General features: G+C 40.7%; 3 protein-coding genes across 5 annotated transcripts in view; all 3 read right to left on the bottom strand.

Annotated features, from left to right (window-relative positions):
* Nucleotides 1-174: 174 nt before the first annotated feature.
* Nucleotides 175-4828, bottom strand: SPTSSA (serine palmitoyltransferase small subunit A). The gene is made up of 2 exons (XM_071746151.1): nt 4644-4828; nt 175-1427 (listed from the first exon to the last, which is right to left on the bottom strand). The coding sequence occupies exons 1-2, from the start codon at nt 4744-4746 to the stop codon at nt 1324-1326; spliced, it is 207 nt and encodes a 68-aa protein (XP_071602252.1). The 5' UTR covers nt 4747-4828; the 3' UTR covers nt 175-1323.
* Nucleotides 4829-7274: 2446 nt separating this feature from the next.
* EAPP (E2F associated phosphoprotein) lies at nt 7275-13042 on the bottom strand. Its single transcript, XM_071746150.1, has 6 exons — nt 12887-13042; nt 12148-12329; nt 10715-10813; nt 10266-10389; nt 9311-9430; nt 7275-7871 (listed from the first exon to the last, which is right to left on the bottom strand). Exons 1-6 carry the CDS (start codon nt 12958-12960, stop codon nt 7607-7609), a joined length of 864 nt encoding a protein of 287 aa, XP_071602251.1. The 5' UTR covers nt 12961-13042; the 3' UTR covers nt 7275-7606.
* Nucleotides 13043-13305: 263 nt separating this feature from the next.
* Nucleotides 13306-23289, bottom strand: part of SNX6 (sorting nexin 6) — a 29384-nt gene continuing 19400 nt past the window's right edge. For 2 of the 3 annotated variants that reach the window (XM_071746149.1, XM_071746148.1), the window contains exons 12-14: nt 21958-22117; nt 20875-20960; nt 14510-15274 (exon numbers count right to left, since the gene is read on the bottom strand). In XM_071746149.1, coding sequence (XP_071602250.1) covers nt 15221-15274; nt 20875-20960; nt 21958-22117 — 300 coding nt within the window. In that variant the 3' untranslated portion in view covers nt 14510-15220. Of the gene's footprint in view, nt 14092-14136; nt 15275-20874; nt 20961-21957; nt 22118-23289 lie in introns of those variants that run through there. The other variant, XR_011726334.1, reaches the window with a different exon arrangement.

Here is a 23289-nt window from a genome sequence, read left to right as displayed (position 1 = left end):
ATTAGTTGTACAGATGAAGTACAACTCCTGATTGGATAAAAGATACAACAGTACCTATTACTGCTGGGCCATTAAAAAAAAAAAATCCAACCATTTTTCCCCTTTTGGAAAGTTCTGAGAAAAGCAAGCAGCACTGAGAGACATTAACTTCTCCAAGAAAGTTTTACATCCAAATTCTGCTTTTAAACTTTTATTTCTTAAACAACAACCCAAAAAAATCTCCACTTAGGAAAGTTGTCACCATCTGACATTTCAGAATACAAAACTGAAAAAAATCCCTATTAAAAAAAAAAAAAGTTAAAAAAAAAAAGACAGGACTTCAGCCATGTATTCAGCTACTTACTGCTGTAGTTGTAACTCAAGTCCATTTAAACCCCTATATTTTGGTCATTTGTAGTGAGAACATTTGGAACACTAGCAGCAATAGAAAACCCCTTTAAAACCTAGATATAGTTACACCGTTGAGTGAAAATTAGCAGAAATCATATCACTGGAACATAATAAAGCATCCTGTAAAATTACAATTGAATTGGTATCTAGAAAAACAGGGTTGATTTAAAGTGCTATCCCTAAGCCTATGTCAGTAAAGACAAATCCTTTTTTCCCCAACAGATGAAAGCCCAGAACCACAGCACTACTCTGAATGTAACAAGTGCAGTGTTTACTCTGCCTCAACACCTCATCTCCCCCGCCATCGTCCAACAGATGGAATACAGAAACATGGAATAATTGGTAATTCCAAATTTAGGTGGTATGCACAAATATACTGTTGAACAAAGTTTGGACAGCAAACAGTACACCTGAGTTCAGTCATACAAACTAACTTTTGTAAATAGCATTAGACTAATATATCCATGTCTGTAATATGAATCTAGATGTAATTTCTTACAAAATGCATTAATAGAAATATCCAGGCAAATACATACCATACAATAGCAAAAGCTTTAAGCCCCATTTAATAAGATGACTTTCTGATTAAAAATAGAAGGCAATTAAGATTTACTCAAAATTACAATTGAGAAAAGCTTTCACAGTGCAATATTGAAACTGTCACAAAGTTAAGAAAATACTGATATCAAAGTACAATCACAATGTTAAAGTAGACAAAACTACTATACAAGGGCGCACCTCATAAAATTAAAAGGAATGAACACAACACAGGGGACATCTCATGTCCCTGCTCTATATATCTCATTTCCTAGTCTTCGGAGTCATAATTGTGTCTTTCCGACATCGGTAGAAGTCTTGTTAAAACCAAGAGGTTCACTCTTCTTTGTAGACCAGATTCCAAAGCCCTGTTGTTTCTTGAAAACGTGTTCTTCATCACTGCACAATTTCAAAGTAGTGCAATATTGCCATGATGTGCTGAGGCATGAACACGTAGCCTGTGTACAGTGCCATTCCAACTATGGATACCAGCATGGAATCTGAATGACCGTTAAGGAAAAAAGCATTTGAAATAGAAAATGCATTACACATCATATAACTACAGCATTAAACTTTCCTGGTAACTATCTTAGAACTTTTTAAAATCAGACAGGGTAAACTGCATTCAGCAATTTCAGCTACATGAAGAACCAAATGAACGCCAAAACTCACAACACCAGTAGGAGCAACTGGATGAATTATGGAAGAATGCCTTGCAAGTTAACCACTGCCTTGCCATGGACAAAAGAGGACAGGATAAAGTACAGGAAGCATGATGAAGGAACTCAGGCACTGAGAATATACAACATTTTACATGCATCTTCCTAGGTGCTAGGCAACTCTTGCAGAAGCCAGTCTCATTCAGCCAAACAGGAAAATGTCAACCATCACAAAAACAAACAAACAAAACCCACACATAACAAAAAAAACAAACCCACAATAATACAAGCAGCTGTACTGAACAGTTCCTGTTTGTGGATGACCTATACATTTTTAAGCAGACAGCATTAGATGCTGACCTCAACTTCTTGGAATAGAGTGACCTAATAAATTTAATTTATGATGCACAAAGCACATCTGGTGGGAAAGTTGTATTGTTGGTGTAATAAAGTCAGGAAACCTCAAATCCATTTTAAGCTGCTAGCGTCTTCTAGGCTCTGCATCACTTCAATATTTGGTTCACTTCTCCACCTCCATGTCATCATGCTCTGATGTCTCCTCACAGGAAAGCAGTTCAGTTTATGTGTTGTTTGGCATTACTTGGGAAAAATAAACCACAGGATGAATGTAAAGTGTTAGAAACATTGTGACATGCACCTTTGTTTCCACTCACAAGGCTCCACAGCATCAGCAGGGCTTTGAGTCAACTAGTGTACCTAAATAAACAGACTTTTAATCTTTCCATCTTTAGACTTCTAGTTAAAAGACTTCAGTCTTTAACAGACTTAGTACTTTACTATAGCAGATTACACTGCAAAACAAACTTCTCATAAAGCTATCTACTAAACAATCTTAAAATGACCACCTTATTAGGTGATCTCCTAACAGGGATCTTTTGTAAAGCTTACATAGATAAGTGGTACAATAGATTATAATGTATATGTACAACTGGACCTTTGTCAAACTCTAAGGTTCTTGATGCTTTATCTACAAAAATTATGGCACGAGATTACTGAAAGATTATGCCACACAAAGTCCAGGGTCTCAGAAATTCGAAAGTACAAAAAATTAGTAATAACCTGTTGATACCATCCAATGACCTGCAGAGATTCTGTAAACTTAGACGGAAACACTATAAAAAGCCCTGGAGATTAACAAGCATGATAACACTGGAGAGCAGTACTCATTTTTCACAGGTTGAAACCAGAGGAGCAGCACGCACCCTGTGTCCCCAAGAAATCATGTCACCGCAGCACACTGTAACAAATGCTCTATAACCAGCTTCCCTGTGGCAGAGCAGGTATTAGTTGTGCTTATTACACCATACTAGCTGCTTGGTGCATTTTTAGTCCCAGAAGATTACACAGTAGGAGATATTAAAATGAAGGTCAGCTCATAAATCCATGTTTCCGCGTGAGAGCTCACTCCTGATTCTAGAGCAAAAGCAGCAGCAAGAGATGCAGCAGAGCCACACGCCATGAGCTCCCAAAGCTGCTGTGTCTGCACTGCATCTACACAGCACCCAGCAGATCTGGCCCACCTACAGCCAAAGCATCCACTTTGAGGAAAAAAAGCAAACAGTTTTGCCAGCCCAAGATTACAAGCAATAGTTGTGGCACTCATGACACTTGTTAAATGGCAACTACTTCACTACACTATGAGTATTTTATAAAAACAAACATACACACACACACACACTTTCATTTATTTGAACATTTTGCACAAGTTGAAACGTTGCACTGTTAACACAAAAGAAAAAATACTCATGACCAATGAAGGAAAGCAAAGATAAAGCTTCCTCGGCAATACAGACATGGCACAAAAAGAGGAAGGTATACTACTAAAGAAAACATTTTGAAGGTGAAAATAATTCTGCACAGTAAGTCTAGAAATACTAGAAAACAGAAATACTAAGTTATCTACCATTTCCTGACTTGATCTAGGGAAAAAAAACATGCCTAGGTGGACAGCTGTAATTTGGATGACCACTTCTGTATAACAAATCTGCATTCCTCTACAAAACTGACCAGTATCTCAAGAGCAGCTTCTCACCACTACTTGCACCCTTCTCTTTGATGGTTTTTTTTTTTTGGTTAATTTCTCTCTTTGCCTTCCAACATTAACTGGGGGTGGCTCAGGGTCATTTATGCGAGACATCATTTTAAATCAAGGTCAAAAAAGCCACACTTAAAAATACTTGTGATGCAACACAGTACAACACTATGGGATGCATACTTGTGAACAACACTTGAAAGAACATACTGTGTGTACAGAAGGGCTGGGTATAGAAGCAAACCGATAAACTATGCAGACACCTTCACATAAGCACTATCAAGCTCTTCCACTCCAAAAGAGCCAAGCAAACTTACCAGCTCGAGTATTAAATACTCATCTAATACAAACCATGTGACAAAGCACCACGCAAATCTCAGCGTACACAGTTTTGCAGAGTGCACTTTTACTTTTCAGTAGGCAAAAAACCAAACTTAACGCACGAAAGACACCTGTGACACCTGAAAACTTGAGATTTCAGTCCAAAAGACAGGAGAAACAACTACTATAACTCTACAAAACTGTAGGAGCAGTGACTTCGAGATATAAACTCGTAAACTGGGCTGGATTCCTGGACACCCAGTGAGAGGATGCGGAACCCCAGCAGGGGCGGTTTCTCCCCAGCAGCGCAACACAGCACCATGTGCGGTCCGAGGCGGAGGCTGCCGCTCCCCCTGCCCGCACTCGGCGCCTCAGGCCAGCTGCCTTCGGCTCGGCCCGGCCCGGCTCTCCGCCCGCCGCTCCTCGGCCCTCACCTCTCCGCCCCACCGCCGGACGGGCACCCTCGGCACCGCCGCGGCCCAAGAGCTTCCCCGGCCCCGGCTCTCTCGCCAGGCACGGCACCCGCGGGGGAAGCGACCACAGGGCCGGCGGGGCCACCACACCCGCCCGGCGGCCTCAGGGCAGCCCCCGGCCCCAGCACCGCGCACAGGCAGACGCAGACCCGCAGGGACGTAGGGCCACCCGCCAGGCCCCGCGGGCGGGCTCCGGAGGCAAAAGGATACTGAAGACGGTGCGCTCCCAGGGCTCCAGCATGTACAGCGCGGTGACCAGCAGGTACTGGTAGTACAGCCACGACATCTGCTTCCAGGCCGAGCCCAGCGCCATGACGCGCCCCGCGCTCTCCCCGCCCGCCAGCGGCCCCGCTCCGGGCCCAGGCCCAGCGAAGGCGGGGGCAGCCCGGACCCGCCCCCCCGCCGCGATGGGCCCCGCCCCGGGCGGCCGCTGCCCCCCAAATGGAGCCCTGAGACCTCCGGGCCGCCCACGGGGCTGCTGAGTGCCCATCCACGGCAAATCGCCCAGCGCCCAGACACAGCCTGGCGACCCGGTACCTACGGAGCATTGGAGCTCGGCAGCGCCGGCCCCTTGTGTCTGTTGTGATCAAAGTACGTGGCCGACCGTGAACTGCCGGTGTGAGTCATGGCTAGGAGAGGGTGTGTGCTGTTCTTCTCATCCTATTTAATCCAAACGGATGTTCTTGGGAATTACGGAAATCCCGACTCCGCTCTCTGTAGGAGTCATCATCAGTGGTAAGGGGGTAAAGCCCACCCAAAATCATGGCACAGATAAATGAGATCTTAACATGAGCCTGCTCTGACTGGATTAATCCTTTGTGAATAGGAAAAAGAAACCAAAAAGCAAACAAGAAAAAAAAAAAAAAACAAAACCAAAAAAACCCAGGCAATAGATCCACTGTTTACTGTAAGTGCTGCCAACTTTAGACTTCCCCAGAGGTACTTAGAGCCAGAAACCAGAGGGTGTGGGACACCCCTGCCCTGACTGCTAATTGGCCTAAAATGAGGAAGAGGAGATGCAGCTATGAGGCTCCAGGACCAGGCCACCAGCCAGGATCTGTACACACATCATAGTGCACACATCATGGGTTAGAAACTCATACAGACCCACTGTCCTTGCCCTGCCTAGCAAATAACTTTGTCATTAAGTCACTGTGCAGTGTGATTTTGTTCTTGCATTCACCCCATCCCTATCTTCACCTGTGCTATTGGTACAACGAAAAACAAAGATCAGCAGTCACAGGAGAATAATGCACTTGCACATGCAAGTTATTTACACAGCTGCAAAATGTAACTACAGTGCCAGGAGATAACTGTGAAAAAGAAAACCAGCTAGCAGGCAATTGAAGACTGCACAATTTTGTCTGGCAGAATCTGAAAAGGAGCTTAGTTCAACCAGAAGACACAGACACACTTTATGCAGAATTATTTCAGCCCAAGAAGAAATGGGGGCCTTTACATAATTAACACTCCCATACCAATGGCTACAAGAGCTGCTGTCCCTATCCAAGACTGCAGTTGCTTGTTGCAATTCTTGCTTGGCATCCACCAAGGAACCTGTTGGTGTGGCTGCTTGAAAAAGCAGCAGTCATCATGAAAGCCTCTTTCTATACAAATATATATGAAGTTCAAGGCCCACCAGGGTATTCAGCACAACTAAAGCATTACTCCCATTCAAAGCTGCAAGAACATTACCAATGTGGGCAAACAAGTCCCAGTCCTGCCTGCCCCGATGCTTCCTAGCAAGAAGCTCTGCAATTCAAATGGTAAGGCAAGCAAGAGGCAGCAGCAAGAAAGTACCTGGGATGAGGGGAAAGGTAGTATCTAGAGGTAAGTCACCTTCAAAGTCTCCCAATACATCTGCCCTAATGTTTTGGTTTATTTTTCACAATCTCAGGAAACATTGTGTAGAATGACTGTATATAGATTAGTAAAACAGCCCCAGGGACTCCAAAAGGTAACTAAACAGTCACATGATGTGATTGCAATCTAAGGCACAAAAGAAGTATATTCTACAGGCTCCTACCTCCTAAGTTTATCTGACAATACTTCAAAGAACGAATTAATTGTAGTACTACTAAAAGAAAAGTGATTTTTTTTTTTTTTAGACAGACCCTTGTTCAAAGGCAAGTGTTAAAAATACCAGGCTATAAAGAGGTATTTCCTCATCCAGCACAGGCCCTATGAAGAGAGGCTGAGAGAGCTGGGGCTGTTCAGCCTGAAGAAGAGGAGGCTCAGGGGAGACCTCATCGCTCTCTACAACTACCTGAAAGGAGGGAGGTGGGAGTTGGTCTCTTTTCCCAGATGACTTTCAACAAGTCAAGAGGACACAGTCTTAAGTTGTGCCAGGGAAGATTTAGGTTAGATATTAGAAAGAATTTCTTTACGGAGAGGGTGATCAGGCAATGGAATGGACTGCCTGGTGAGGTGGTAGATTCTCCGTCCCTGAAGACATTTAAAAAGAGACTGGATGTGGCACTCAGTGCCATGGTCTAGCAAGCACACCGGTGAGTCAAGGGTTGGACTTGATCTCTGAGGTCCCTTCCAACCCGGCTGATTCTATTATTCTATGATTCTATGATTCCCGTATCTGCTCAGCTTGGGGCAGAGGTGGGGCAGGGACTGGAACTGGGAAAGCTTCCAGCAGCTTCTCACAGGACCCACCCCTGTGCCCCTTCCAAAACACCACTGCACTAACTCAACAGCTAAAAATCTAAATGTCCTTCTTTATCAAACCTACCTGTGTGCAAATCCACTAAGTACACCAACCCAAAGAAGCCAAACATCCCCAGTGAGTGTTGTTTACCACGCCCCATAGAAAGGACCAATGCAGCTATGAAGAACCAGTTACTATACAGTATTTATTCTAAGCAGCAGTTCTAATACATATTGAGATAATGGGTAGTATATATACAGGGAATGACCATAATACACAGACTGTACATTATATTTACAAAATTTTAAATCTTCAATGCTGCAACCACCTGACGGTGTGAAAGAATGTTGCTCTCAAATGCACGGTTAATTGTATTCTCCTCATAAACTGCAAAACTCCAACCACTATACAGTTTTCTAAACAACCACATTTTAAAAAGGCAAAGATGCCTGCATTTATTTATGATACTTCACACAGTCTTAAAACAGTGCAGGATTTTTTGCCTCATTTTTGTATATTAGCAGTGGCTGGCCAGAACATTGAAGAAGTGAAAAACTTCATCTTTATCCATCACTGCCACTTCAGTTGAGCATTCAGTACACATTACAGGATGATACACCTCTTCTTCTTCTTCATTTGATTGCATAGAGGTACTTTCTTTGCTGTGCTTCATTTTCTTATTTCTTCTCTTTACCTTTTTTCTGTATTTCAAAATCTCCTCTTTGTTAACAACACAATTCATCACAAACATTGCTCTATATTGTGTTTTGTAAGATTCATGCCTGTTGAGAAGGATAGAAAATGCAGGTCATACCATTGGTAAAACTCCACTTCCAAAAATTCCATTATTGTGTTTGTTTTTTTCTAATTATTAAAAAATCACTAAAACCCCAGAAATTTAGATATCTGTTTGTGTTTTTAGGGCTTTTTAACAACACACTGGCTTTGCTGAAATAAACACTCTGAAGCACAATGAATTATGCATTTGTTACATAGAGCTGATGACAGGAAAAAAGATCATGAAGCTGCAAAATAAATACTGGCATTTATATCCTAAAGTGTATTGCCAAGTCTGAAACTCCTTATTTATAAATAACAAATATTGACGCATCATATTTGAAAAAACATGTCTAAAATAAAATATAAAATGTGTTTTCAGCTGTCAAGGGTATATCAACTGTGCAGCAGGAGTATGTACTAAAACTCAGGCTGCAGTTCAATTCAACAGTGTCCTTCAGGCTGCAGTTTTACACCAGCCTAAAACAACGTAACAGGTGGCAGCAGAAGTCCTATCTTGACTTCTGCTGGCTTTACTGCTTGTGTAATTCTTCTCTAATTCTGTGCTGAGCTATTTCAGTTTATTAAAACCACAAAGGACCAGTCTGACAATAAAAAATGACAGTTTACATATGAGATTAGAAAACTGAAATTCTTAACTATAAAACAGGGTCAAGTAATACCACATCCCGTGAAGGAAAGGCAAACAGCATCCAGTACTTGGATGACTTCAGGCTGCTGTAAAATTTCATCCTCAATCACCAAAAGTACTCAATAAACAGAGTTTAAGTATAATTTCACAAGATGTCTTTCTCCTTTATTCTCAATTCGAGAGTTCTCTCCTTAGCACTGGTTAGCTGGACTAACTAGGTTTGGACTAACTAGGTTAGCTGGACTAACTAGTCAAGATACAAGAGAGCTGCAAAACATACTACAGATTCTAACTTAAATGCTTTTCAGGAACTTTTAAAAATAACTAAAATCACAACTGCCAAGACTCAAACCAAGTAATAACACATGATCTTCATTTTGCTTAATCCTCCTTGCACTTTGACACAAAAATAACAGCTAATCCTGAACAAGTCTATGCCTCTAGACATCAAGCCATATTTTTCTTTTTTAAAAAAACAAACCAAATCACCATCCACAACTCACTCTGAGCTTCTTTTTCAGTCTCCATGAAATGTTTTTTAATATAGTTTACCTTCTCCACTATGCTGAAGTTCTACCCTCATCTTCATGTCATGGGTTAAGCTGATCTTTTCTTGCAAACCAGCATTCGCCTCTAATTCTGATTAACATTTATATAGGCTTGTCTTCTCTTTTATTAGCTCCACCTCACAAGACAGTCTTGATGATATCAATTGATTAAGTTAAATGCACTAAAAATACAACCGATCAAAAAAGACATTGCAAGAACACCCCTTGTTATTCACTCATATACCTCTGGCAGTCCAGGCACAGTGTTGTCATGCATGCAGGGCAATTCAAAACAGCATCACTATTTGGAACAGCTGAAGGTTTTGTCTGCTGCTGCAGTGGCACTGTTCTTTGATTACGGTACCTACCCATTCAAAAAAGGAGGAAAGAGAGACAAAAAGTGAAATTCCCTGCCTTTGTCAGATATAGCAATTCAGCCTCCAAACCTTTTTTTAGCATTAAAACACATCAATAAGTATTTGGTTTCTTCTGGGCACCTTTTTCACTAACTCAAAGCACATAAATAAATACACTGGGAGAAAAAAACCCACATAAGAGTATCTCCATTTATTTTGTAAAGAGGATTCTTTTTTGGCAAAACAAAAACATCCAGCATGAGAATTTGTGCCAAATGACCCTCTCCTCTGACAAGGCAGTTGTCTCAAGTGCAGTCTCTACAGGCAACATACATTAATGTCATCCTTTTCAACAGATTTGCACCAAGAATTTTGCTTCTGTTCCCACAACCTTTTTTCCACTTCACGTGTCAAAAAACTTTCAGTAAAGCAGCTCTGTGCTGTTCCTGTTTTATCTGAGCATTTTGTAGCTTGCTAAATTCAGTTTTCCAAAATCACGTATAAAATATTTAGCAGAAACAGGTATTAATTTTGCTACTTAGGTATCATAGGATATTAAAAACTGAAAATAACAAATCCTACAACCTTTTTAACCACAATGTGATTGTTTAGATGAGATCTACAGACAAAACTGGCTTAATGAACTAGGATGTTGTGATTTTTTAAAATTCCAAGTTTTAGAATTGTGGCATTTTGCAGGCTCAACTTCCATGACATATGTGTAAAAATTTTACAGGCTTCTAAATTCCTATGCTGAACATTCTAGACTATATTCACCATTAGAATTCAAATTTTTCATTTTATGTTGAGAATCCTAGGTTTCAAGTATGCATGGTCTCTTACCCCCTCCTCTGTGAGTCTACCCACTCTTGGTCTCTATTATCTTGCTCTGGGTCATACAGCAGCTCATCATTGGAAAGAATTCGACGTTGCTGATGTTTTCTGTTTTTCCGGACATCCGGTGCAGCTGGAAAGATTCGTGCAAGCACATGTAGTATTCATCACACATACCATGATCCCCTGCTTAAATAATCAAAGTACCAGTTTTTCAGTGTCCCATCTCCACACTTGCAATAAATCAAACTAAAACATAAAGGTCTAGCTCATCTCTCCTCCAAAAGCACCTTACATACATTGGGATACATCACAAAGCTGGGGGAACTACACTGAGATGATGTAAGCTGGTAATTCCTCCCCCAAAAAGTCTGCCTTCAGGAACAGCCCCTTGAACCCCAACGCGGGGCTCTGAGACAGAGTGTGCTACTGTAAAGATGTCTTCTTCAGCCATTTACCTCTTTTATCTTCATCTTCTGAGTCGGAATCAAAGTAAATATCATCATAGTATTTTGACGTGGTGGCAGGTCCAATCTGCCCAGTACTCGAGGAACTACCTAAGTGTGAAATTAAGAGAGAAATGTGGTAAGAACACCCTACCCAAAGAAGAGCAAGTATACAGCACAGAAATAACCTCTGTTTTCAAGCTACTCTATCGAAAAGTGTTTTGCTTTACCTAAACATACTATGTAATAGCTCTCCCAATTAACTCCACATCCTGATCAACCACATCACTTCTGTTATGTCGTTTACAGGTGCTCTCTCAGAGCAATGTTGCTTACAGCCTCCAAGATGAATAGAATTCAAAGGAAAGTTTCTCTCAAGGTACACTCACTTTAGGCACAAACAACAGCATATCAAATATGCCTGCCTCTGCTCTGCATCATCCACAGTACCTCAAACACTCCACAAATCTTCAGTCATGCCAAAGAAATACAGGTGTGGCACATTGCTTCAGAAACTTTGATTACAATAAAATTCACTACAAAAATCCTCCAAAATTTCAGAGCCTCGGCAAAAAAAAGACCAAGAGTAACTGTCAAGCACATCTTGTCATGGCTGGTCTGCACCAAAAATCCTATTCTGTGCTGGATGGATGTGGTGGTGTAACTATCACTACATCTTCATAATTGCAAGACTGCAACCTACAGATTAGATTTGCCTACTAACACAGATGAAACTATTAAACCTGCTGAATGCAGAGTGCAGTCCCTACATCAAAGTGAATACTACGTTGACTCTCCAGGAAATTAAGAACACTTTGCTAAGGGTTTTGTAAAAGCTAAAAAAGAACATATGCTCTTCAAATGCAAAAAAAATCCACCTCTTGCACCCATAGTACACAAACACCGGGACATATACATCTTAGCAGTTTTTCTATTTGATGCAACTTATAAGCACATAAGGTAGGAAGAGTTTAGTATTTTCCCTGACTTTTTCCCCCAGACACTTGGCATCTCAAACTACCATATGCGACTCTTTTCTTCAAGAAAGGGCTCCAAATGTTGCTAGTATCTGCAACCACTAGACCGAGGACAGAAGACTGCATCCTGCTCAAAGGACTTATATACCCACACGAATAAACAAAACAGAAGTTACAGGGATATTGGAAAAAAGGGGGCTGATCCAACAATCAGAAATCATACTAAATCAGAAAATAAGCAGTTGAGAAACACTAAAACCAAAACTATCTTAGAAAAGATGAAACAGAGGGATTCTGGTGACCATTTCTGTTTAAGTGGCTGGCTACTTTAAAATGCTCTGTAAGCCTCAGACACTACTGGGCTGCCACCACACAGATCTCCAGCCACAACACATTAACTTCTCTCTTTCACTGGACACCACTTTACTCACCGTTTTTATATGCAAACAGATGTTAAATTCGCTTTACCTGTTTCTGGTGATGTCCATTTGCCTTCCATGGTCCTCATGGTGGTGTTCAGCTCTGCTTCCATCTCCTTTTGGAACTCATCTTCACTGGAAGACTCGCTCTCCCCAGTCAGGCACTCCCGGATCAGCTTCCGCTTCTGGTCAGGAGTGCCGTGTAAAAGCACATCCACCTCATCTTCCGAGCTACAAATTTACGGGTTAGACACCTAATTAAGACAACCACTTTAAACCACTCACCGAGTCACCTAGAGAATGAACATCTGAACTATGCGGGTGAACTATGAAGCACTCACTCGTGTGTTTACATGTATTCATTACAATGTTTTATGAGCTTGCCGGTGTTACCCTGTGGTTTTAACGCAGAGCTCCAGTGACAGCGGCCCACCACGCTCGGCACGGCTCCGCGCCGGGAGCTGCCGACACACCGGCACTTGGGGGGTTACAGATGGAAATGATCCACTTCCGAGGATGAAGATGGCGGCGGCCGTTGCGGGGCCATCCTACGGCACTCCCCGGCCTTGCCCGGCGCTTGAGCCCTGGGGCAGCTCCGCCACGTACCGCAGGGCACCGCCGGGCTCTCCGGCTGCCGAGCCCGGCACCCGTGCCCTCCGCCCCGCTTCCCGAGACTCCGGCCAGGAGATACCGAGGAGCAGCGGCGGCCCGTGCCCCGGGCAGAAACCCCCACCCCGCCCGCCCCAGGCAGGGTAGCAACAACCCGCCCTGGGGGGGCTCCCTAGCACCTGCTGAGCGCTCGCTCCTCGTCGCTGGGCTCCTCCACCACGTACGGATCTTCCTCCTCCCGCAGGCGGCTCATGGCGTCGCCAGGCTGCCAGCCCGGCCCCCACCGCTTCCGGCAGCCTCACCGCCTTCCGGGGGCTGAGCACCTCCCGCCCCGCCCCGGCCTCCGCCCCGCCTCGTCCCGGGGCTGGGCCTCGGCGCAGCTCGGCAGCCAACACTGTGCAGGGCACGGCCCGGCAGACCCGCAACCCCCGAGCTCCCCCCACCCTTCGTCTTCCCCCGCCTGCACCCGCACCAGCCGCCCGGGCCGCCTCCTCCTTTTTCCCTTGGGAGTTTCAAGTGCACGGGTCACGTTTCAAATACTTTTCTTCCCAGTTTCAGAGCCAAGGGCAGGAGTTTTCAGAGACACACCCGATACCAAGAGGCTTGAAAAAAATTTAATGAGCTAGTAACACTGAACAACGAGGACTAACCTAAAAACTGTTCCCACGTCCTACTTAAAATATTTACAACTTTGTTAACTGTATATACATTGTAATCTTTGTCCCTTATAGCCTATTTATAGATGAGTTCCTTAGGAATTATACCTGTCATATCTGGAAGATGAACAGCACAGTATTATTGTGGAGACACTGCTGGAAAGTACCATAAAGAGCAGAGGAGCTGCCAAGCACCGCTGGGCACCGGGAACCCACACACACCCTGCACACCGCAGCTTCAGCTCAGCAACCTCTCTGCCTTTGAAATGCTCAGGTGTGCAAGGCGACGGGGGAAGTGTACTATGCTGTGTGATTCACCCAATTTGAGGGGGAAAAAAAAAACAAAACAAACCACAGAACAAGCCACACACCTATGTGGCAGTACAGGGAGGCTGTAATCACAGAGACCTTGTTGTACATTGATTGGCATCTCCAAACATCCCATTCATCCAGAATTTAGCTGCTCCATTGAAGGTCTACAAAACCATATAAAGCAGCAATCCCACTATGAAGAGCGATTCATCAAGCAAAGCCTAATTTTATGACATCCTGAAATTACACAACAAAACAGCACCTTTAGGAAATGTTTCATAGTTCAAGTAAGAGAGGACAAGCAATGCAACAAATAAAACTGGACTTACATCTCTAAGTTTTATGTCCAGTTAGCAGAATGAGATCCTTTTCTGGCATTCCTTTATTGGAATTCCTTCATTCCTTTCTTGGAATTCCTTCATTCCTTTCTTGGAATTCCTTCATTCCTTTCTTGGACATACCTTTACTTCTTATATTCTGAAGCAAAGCTTCTTATCTCTATCAAAGTGGGGCACTATGAGTTTTCATTGATATTTCATGCACATTCTGAAGTCCCTTCTGCTACTTTATTTCCCCTTTACTGGAAAGAAACCCAGTAAGTACTCTGAAACCCTATAGCACTGAGAGTCCTCTCAATAAGTTCTCAAAGAAACTGTACAGTTGGCCACCAAGCTCAGAACAATTTAAGTACACTGGATAGAAAAGTCAGAGACAAACTGACAGGCAAATGGATAAACCTGAGAATGCAAGAGAAAAATTATTGGGCAAGTATATTCAGTGTCAGACCAATCCAATACGTAGTCAATGGCTTTACAGGATGAATAGAGAAAAAGCTAATTAAATTAATCTGATTTACTAGAAAATATTAAGCTTACAGATGATACAATGTCTGCATAATTTTAGAAAAATCATTGATTTCATGGTTTATTTTACAATAATTGGATTAGTCTACAAGTTAAGGCAAACATACTAATGCATTTGCTTTTCTTTTTAAATCATAGTTATAAAGGTTACACAAAGTTCTCCAAAACTTCTAAGAAATGTTCACAATTGAAAAAAAGATTAAGTTTCTTGATATCAGTACATGGAAAAAAAAAACAAAACTAAGACAGTGTATACAATGCCATTATAGTAACAATATTCAAATATCTAATGGTAATATTTAGGCCATTTGAACACTGCTTCAAATGGTGAACTTCAGAAATTACTTACAAAGGTAAATAAGATTGGCATCCGTATCATAGTATTCATAACAGGAACATAATTATATTGGCTATTTTCACAAAAACAGAGCATTTGGTTTCTGAACAATGAAAGCATATAATGATTAAATAAACATGAATATGTATGTGTAACAAGTATGCTGTTGCTTCGTATAGTCTGGAGCTACTTTCAGGTGCTTGTTTTAATTCTTTTGAAAGCAGGAGATTGCTCATGTGCACTTTGTCAAGTGTATTCTCCAGGGAAGTGTAAATGCCTGTTTAAAGTCATGAAAACAAAATCCAGAGGAGGGCAGCCCTTGTTAGTGGGAGGACGGAGCACAGCTTATGTATCACCATTTAACACTGCCAGGCAGCTCTGAAGCAGCTGTAAGTTACCCTGTAAAAATAAAGAAAAATAAGACCACAGTTCCCTACTTTCTTTTACACTTGTGGCAAAAATGTGGGGTTTTAATAGCAATGACACCACTAAAGAAGAACAGACAAATATTAAGCTTACACAGAAGTATTTGTATAAGTAACTTTAAGATAGAGTTTCTGAATGGCGAAATACTGTGTTATGGAAATAAAGAGAGGCAATTTGAGATTCTAAAATAAGCATTTAGTACCTTTCCCATGTTTCTTTACAAGCTTCTTACTAAAGATCTAGTCTGGTCACAAAAACTACTCATTGCACTGTCTTAGCAATGAAGCCCAAAGTCCTAAAGTTTACATTTTTTACATAGTATTGCCATCACTCTGCCATTAGAACATTCTTCCCAAAGCAGAAGAATTCATATATTATGCTGAATTCATCAAGAAGTAATACTTATTAGCAGTACTCTGTATCTCCTCACCATAGCAGCCATCTAAGATCATAGTTCTGACAGGCCTTGATTGAAAGACAAGGCTGGTTTACATGCTTAGACAGGTGATTTAGCCATCAGAATTCAGCCATCAGAGGTACAGAACAGATCATCAGAACATCAACTAAGCTTTACATCTAAGGCCAAGTTCTGTGCTCTTTTCAAACACCTGCAGGTCAGGTTTTAATCTCACTTGAAGTATTCTGACACTACCATAAAAAATACAGGTTGACTTTCAGATTTCTGGATGAATTTACAGAATTGACACTTAAAGAGGTACCCCTGTGAATTAAGAAAATGTGATCAACAAGTAAGCCAGAATTTACTTTCCAGGGAAAAATGGTTGGTTGGTTGGTTGGCAGGTTGGCAGGTTGGCAGGTTGGCAGGTTGCTGACAGTGTTAAGAGTAATTCCTATCAGGTTCAGATAAAATGCACAAACAAAACAGTCTGAATGCCCAGTTATAAACATGCTTCCTTGTAAAAATTCTTTGAATCCAAAAAGAAACCTGTGAGGAAAACTTCAAACAAACAAAATCTAAACAGTATCAGTAGCTGTGATTTACATGTCCTTGATAAACAGTCCACACAAGTAGCAAAGTATTTGCAATTCTTATTTTTTAAGGTTAAAGGATTCCAAAAGATCTGTGGTAAACAGGCAGAAGGACACACATCGTAAAAGGTAATATATCATCATTCTATCCCTTATTGAGGTTCTTATAATTCAGATTAAGCACTTAATAAGCTTCAGAGTAGAAGATGCTCAGTTGTTGTCTACTGAATCCTTTTCAGTCTTCTCCAGAAGACAGTGATTTAAGTCATGACTTCAATAGCTTTTTGTCCTTTTATGCCTATACTGTCAGAGGACCACCACAAGCTATTTAAAAGGCTTGTAATTCTGTGATATGAACAAGTTAAATATACATGAAATGCATGGGGACTTGGTGGCCCATCTTTGTAGTGTGTAAGACTCACATATCTTAGGTCTCTGTTACTGAACAGATGATTATTAGCTGCAATTGAGTAGTGAATAAAAAGAATTCCTTCAAGTCTCAATTCTTCAAATGGAATAATTCAGCATGAAGTATAATTGTGGACTGCATGCATGTTACCTATAACAAAAGTGTGACAGTGACCTTTCAGCCATCCCTTTACTGCCCATCAGCAGCATGAAGTATACTTGGAATTCACAAGCCACCAGGTAGGACTCTAAAGAAAATACTCCCTTACATATCAGTTATTTCCAGATGCAGCCAGCCAGTCTACTGAAATTTTCCAAACTGGCAAATAATTCATTTTCATTAAATCAAATTTAAAGTTCACAAGAACAACTTTATTTAAGTAACAATAAATCAAGGACAGTAGAGGCTGTGAGTCATTACTTTCTGGCTGCAACATCTGACACACTTGACTTACATCAGCATAGCTCAACAAAGTCCTATAAATTCACATTCAAAACAGTGTTCCTGCCCAACTCAGACTCCTAAGCTCTAGATATTACAATTAGCAGAACCATAGTGACAGAAACACCCTTTTCAGGGAAGAATTGCTGGCAAAGCATTTAACCAAATCCCTTAGCACTGGGTTTTGCTTATTCCCTTTTTCTGTCAGTTCCAAACAGACATCTGTTGCTGGTAATGCAACAAATTCTTTTTCCACAAAAACCCATAAGAGGCAGCACTACATAAAATAGTATTTGTAAAAAGAGATGTTTAGATTTTTTAATTTTTATTTGGAGGATGTGGCTATCTTACTAAGTTACACTTCACATGTCAAAAGACTCTAAAGGTACAACACCAAGGCTACAAATGGTTTAAATGTAGGATTACAACCTTAGCAGCTTTATCAGCTATCAAACCTCCCTTCCTGAACATGAAGCCCAACACCAGGGGGTGCAGGAGCATCTTAAAATGCAACGATTTAGAATACTGAACTAGTTTCAATGCAGTTTTTGTACTAAATGATAGTACAAAACTCTTAATCAAGTCTTAAACTACAGCTGCATAAAGTCATCAAGAAACACAGCTAAATACTACCTAGAGGGATGGTCAGACAGAACAGCCACAGAAAAGAAACATCAATGTGTTTAGTGTGTGTCAGAGACCACGCAGAGTCTAAAGCTGCCATTTGGCAGCTACTTTAAGAAAATGTATGGTACATACTACTGAGAAGGCAGCAGCTCTCTCTTATTCTCAGCCCCTCCCAACAAAAACTGTGTTTTGACACAAAGGAGGCTGTGAAAATAAGACTGAAAGTAAAGCTTAGAAAAAACCCAGTGCAAATTTTAGCTCCATCTTACTACACAGCTGCACACAGAATAGTGCCAAGATAAGGGAACAGTCATGCATCATCTTCCTTCCTGGCAGTAATCAGCACTTGCATCAACTTAAAAGATTTTTAGCTTTTTCAAAAGTCTTGAGCTGCAATCAGGAAAGGATAAGAGGATATTAGCAGATTAAAACACATATTTTATAAGGAAGTAGTATAAGCATAACTGGGCTGTCATTAGTATTTGCATAGACAGTGCCCTCAATTTAAAAGCTTGACTTCCCTATCACTCTCCAGTTTTCTAGAGGCACACAGCCAAGACACAGCTCAGGAAATCCAAGAAATGTCTCAGAACCTTCTCTAGATACTTTGGTCATTCTGACTTCAGTGGAACAACCTTTATGCTTTGGGATCTGTGTTTTTCTTTCTGCACAGAGCAAATAACAGTAAGTGACACGCAGCAGCCTTCATTGTGGCTGAATTACTCCCAAAGACATCCCCTCAGGTGAGATCCAGCACCAACTGCTGCATCAGTTTCTCCATCCAGGCTTTATGTGCCAGGCAACTTTGAGCCCAGAAAGCACATGGCTAGACTAATTCAGAGAAATACACATCTCAGAGAACTACACATCTGCATGACATCTAGCTTGCAGGTACTCATTGCAGGAAAAAAAAAAATAAATAGTAAGACAAACTACAGTAGAATACTTGTAGAAAAAGCCTGCAGCAGTGTTATCTGTTGCCCCCAGGCTCCTGTTAAGTTTTTACTGGAAAGAGCATTAGACTTAAATAGCAAGTTATGTTGCAAAGCCTGAGAATGCTGTGCTCCACATGCTATTGACAAACCAAGCCATTTCCAAGTTTAGGGCTGCTAGAACTTCACCTGCCTCCAGCAGCTGCAAAAGCAGCAGGTGAAGAACCTTAAAGCAGGGGGATTTTGGTCAGACTTCACTAAATTATTGCCTACATGAAAAAGTAGCTCTCTTTTTGCTTTTAGCTTTACTGCAAGAGGAATTAGGTGTTTACAGACAGCCCAGGACTACTTAGCCTCCCTGAAATGGGAGTGGTGTTCATTAATTGCAACATAACATGTAAAAAAATGTCCATTGCTCTTCACACATCAGGGAACAATGCTATCTAAAAAAAAAAAAAAAACCAAAACCAAACCTTTTCATATCTTACTTCTTCTGTTTATGGAACTACTTCAGAAAGTCTCCACCAAAGCATTTAATCCTTCAGTAGTAGTCTGTACAGACTAATAAATACCTATCAATAAGATTATCTCAAATTATGTTGATTATAGTATAGTCCATGAAAATTTCCCATTATATGAAATTGAAAAATATCACCTACTGCACTTTCTGTAATAATCCAACTCAGACTCTACACACAAAAGCACCAGCAACCAAACTGTCCATCTGTAGTAGTTTTGTCTTAATAAATATGAAACACAGACTTTAAAAAAACAACTTTCAAAGCCTGGGAGAAACGAAATATCCTTTCACTCAACAAGTCACAACACTTGTAAACATTTCATGAACTGTCACTCTTAGTCAAAATTACCTTTTATAATGTAAAGCTTTAAGAATTTAAAACTGTCTAGTCATTCTTACAGTGCTCCATGATAAAGCAGGGAAAAGGATTACCAAAAGAATGTTCACCTTCAAAAACAGGATTGCAGTTCAAAGCTTCTATTAAAGCCTTGTTAGGAAATATACTAAGACAAGCCATGTCTCAGACTGCAACATGACTTTTCCAGATAAACTGAGGACACCAAGAAGCACAGATCAAGTACGTTGAAAGCAACAGAAATTAAGCATTTCCCCAAAACATTTTTTAAGCATTCCACACCAAGACATGCAGGGACCTCAGCAAGGGTCAGTTACAAGTCATTGTGAAGAATCTATGACTGAAGCAGGACAAACATTGTGGATTAGTTCCCTTACTTAAAAAAGCGTGACACCTCAAATCAATAGACACTGTTGCAGCTATGACTGTTAGGACTACTAATTTCACTAAAACAAATAACCAGTACATTCATAACCAAACATGAGGATTTCTGTGAGACTCAGGGCTGGATATAGACAGCTGTTACACAAAAGTAAGTAGGAAAGTTGAACAGTGCAAATGTATTATGAGAAGTTTAAGAATTTAGGGGAACTACAGCTGAATTTCTGACATAAAACATAAAATCAAGCACTGCTCATCTGAAAAAGAAGCCAAGAATTCCACACTGATTACCTTACTAGCTAAATATCACATCAAACTGAATTTATACCTACAAAGATTTATAAAAAAAAAAAAAGCCCCATAACAATCCTTTTTACAGTGCATTAGTTTTCCAAAGAATGGGCTTGGCAGATTGAAGAATAATACCATCAACACTACCAAAAAGAATCTAAAGCAGCAACAAATTAACTCAGCAACACTATGGACCTCTTAACTAGTCATCAGTCGTATTCCAAGCAAATTCAAAGCTTGCTAGTCAGTGCACTTTAAGATTTGTGATAAGAATAAGAAAAGTCAAAAGAGGAGAAAGATGCTAAAAGAGAAGAAAAATGCTATAAGAAAGCTGCCTCCTGCTTTAGTACTGTTGAAATAAGGAGACTGTTATACTTGTCTTTAATCAGAGATGCTAACCTGATTTAGCTAAAAATATTAATTTCATGTGGATTAAAAAAAAATAAAATATATTGTGAATCTCAAGGACTGTACAATTGTGAATTTTAAAGATAGTACAGGCCTTCAGATTCAACTTCCTGGATATGAAGAGCATATCACACAAAACCACTGTAGCCATTTCAGTTATTCAAGCTTATAATATTTAAAATCAGTTGAAATATAGGAAAAAAAAATAATCACAATTACCTTAGCATGCTTTAATTCCAGTTCTGCTAGTTCCACCAGATTTTTTCTGAATGCTGCAACTCTTCTTGTCTTAAAGTCTATCAGTTCTATAGAAAATAAAAGTGGATTCATTAACCATACTACAGCTAGTGCCCTCAATTATTAACAGACTTCTCTTCAGGATGGAAGAGGTAAAGTGTAAGAGAAGGTAACAGGAAAAAACTTAACTTTAATCTCAGTACATTCCAGGCTAACAGATACCACTGCATTGTCAGATGAAAGCAAACCATCACTACGGTTCCTCATCTCTAGCTAACCTTTTGTGGACACAAAGCTCTGTTGAAAAAATACTGCAATGTGGATGTCTTTAAACATTTAATTCCCTTATGCCATGTGCAGTTTTCTTTCATATATAAAAGTCTCTAGGGAAGATACAAAGCTAAAACTAACGTAAAGAGCAGATGAAGCAAGTGTGCTTTATGGATATACCTTGGTGGCTAATAGGATTGCCCTTCCTTCACTGCCTCACAGGAATCAGCCAGATTTACAAAGTCAAAGTCTCTTAAATGATGAAAAGAGAATGGTGTTGAAACCTTGAACAGATCTGCCCCAAATAATGAGTCAGATGACTACTAGCTCACAACAATTTTAGCTTCAATAAAGATAGTAAGTTTCCAGGAAAAAGGCAATATGTAAATAAGGTCCCTTTTCTCTAGAGCTACTGTAACTCTGCAGCTTAAGTGAAATCTCATTTCTAGTATCATCTCTGTGACAGACTGCTGCATTCCAGAAGAATGCATAAAACCAGAAGGGGAATTTCGGTATTTTTTTTTTAAAGATTACATTTGCCTTTACTGCTATCAATTTTGTATTCTACCCTTTTTATTAAAAAAGTGGTTAATTTGCACCTACACTTAGCTCTGCCTAACGTCACTATGAGGAGCCAAATGAAAATATCATTTGAACTTTTAAAAACAAATAAATATTGATTAAAAGATAATAGATCCACTTAGAAAACAAACAAAAAAATCTATTTGCATTAATAATATCTTAATATCTATTTATTTTCAAGTAGCAACACAGAATCAAAGACCACCCAAATACCTTGTTTTGCTGACTCAGATATTTTCTCAAATTTCTGACAGCATATTTGCTGAGTAGTTTCAGCTTGCAGCACATCTTTATTTTTTGCTCTTGCTTTATCCAGTGCCTTATTAGCATTTTCATAATCCACTAATGACCTAGATCTTCTATACAAGAGATCCTATGAAAAAAACAAAAAGCATAAAGACTATGTAGAGTTTTTAAGAACCTACCCAAGGATTTTAGTATTTACTAATTAAATAAAAAAAAAACAAAACAAACAAACCAGAATCATTTTAGTCTCTTTTGCTGCATTTCAATTCTTACAAATTTATTTGCATTCACTCTTGCAATCCTGCAAGACACAGGGATGTCCATACTGGATCAAACATGTAATTTAATATTGTTTGATCTGAATCTTGTCTGACACAGGCTACCACCAGGTGGTTTAGATGATACTCCAGGAAGCCTGAGAAGGGGCAATAATAGGAAATTTCACAGTGTCTTAGATGAGAAACGAACTATATTTAGATAACCCCAGGCACAAATACAGGCTGGGGGGAAAATGGAGAGAGAGCAGCTCTGAGGAAAAGGACTTGGGGGTGGTAGTAGATGAGAAGCTGGACATGAGCTGCCAGTGTGAACTCACAGCTCAGAAGGTCAAACTGCATCCTGGGCTGCATCAAAAGAAGCATGGCCAGCAGGGTGAGGGAGGTGATGCTGCCCCTCTGCTCTGCTCTCATGAGACCACACCTGAGTACTGTGTACAGCTCTGGTGCCCCCATCACAGGAAAGGTATAGACCTGTTGGAGAGGGTCCAGAGGTGGGCTACAAAGATGATCAAAGGGCTGGAGCACCTCTGCTGTGAAGGCAGGATGAGAGAGATGGGGTTCTTCAGCATGGAGAAGAGAAGGCTCTGGGGAGACCTTAAAGCAGCCTTCCAGTACCTGAAGGGGCTACAGGAAAGCTGGGGAGGGTTTTTTTTATATGGACATGTAGTGATGGGACAAGATGGTAGATTTAGATTAGATATCAGGAAAAAAATTCTTCACCATGAGGATAGTAAGGTTCTGGAATAGGTTTCCTAAGGAGGTTGTTGGTGCCCCCTCCCTGGAAGTGTTTAAGGCCAGGTTGGATGAGGCCTTGTGCAACCTGGTCTAGTGGGAGGTGTCTCTGTCTGTGCAGGGAGGTTGGATCTTGATGATTTTTAAGATCCCTTCCAACCCAAGCCATTCTATGATTCTATGATCATGTTTTAGAAAAACACACAAGGCCCAAAAAACAGCATTAGCATTTTTTGTGCAACAGCAGCTGATCTTCTAACTGCTGATATTTTCCATCAAATGCTTCCTC

This window comes from Heliangelus exortis, chromosome 5 (genome assembly GCF_036169615.1).
Source record: "Heliangelus exortis chromosome 5, bHelExo1.hap1, whole genome shotgun sequence".
In the NCBI taxonomy this organism is placed as follows: Eukaryota; Metazoa; Chordata; class Aves; order Apodiformes; family Trochilidae; genus Heliangelus; species Heliangelus exortis.
This window is presented reverse-complemented; position numbering and strand designations above follow the sequence as displayed.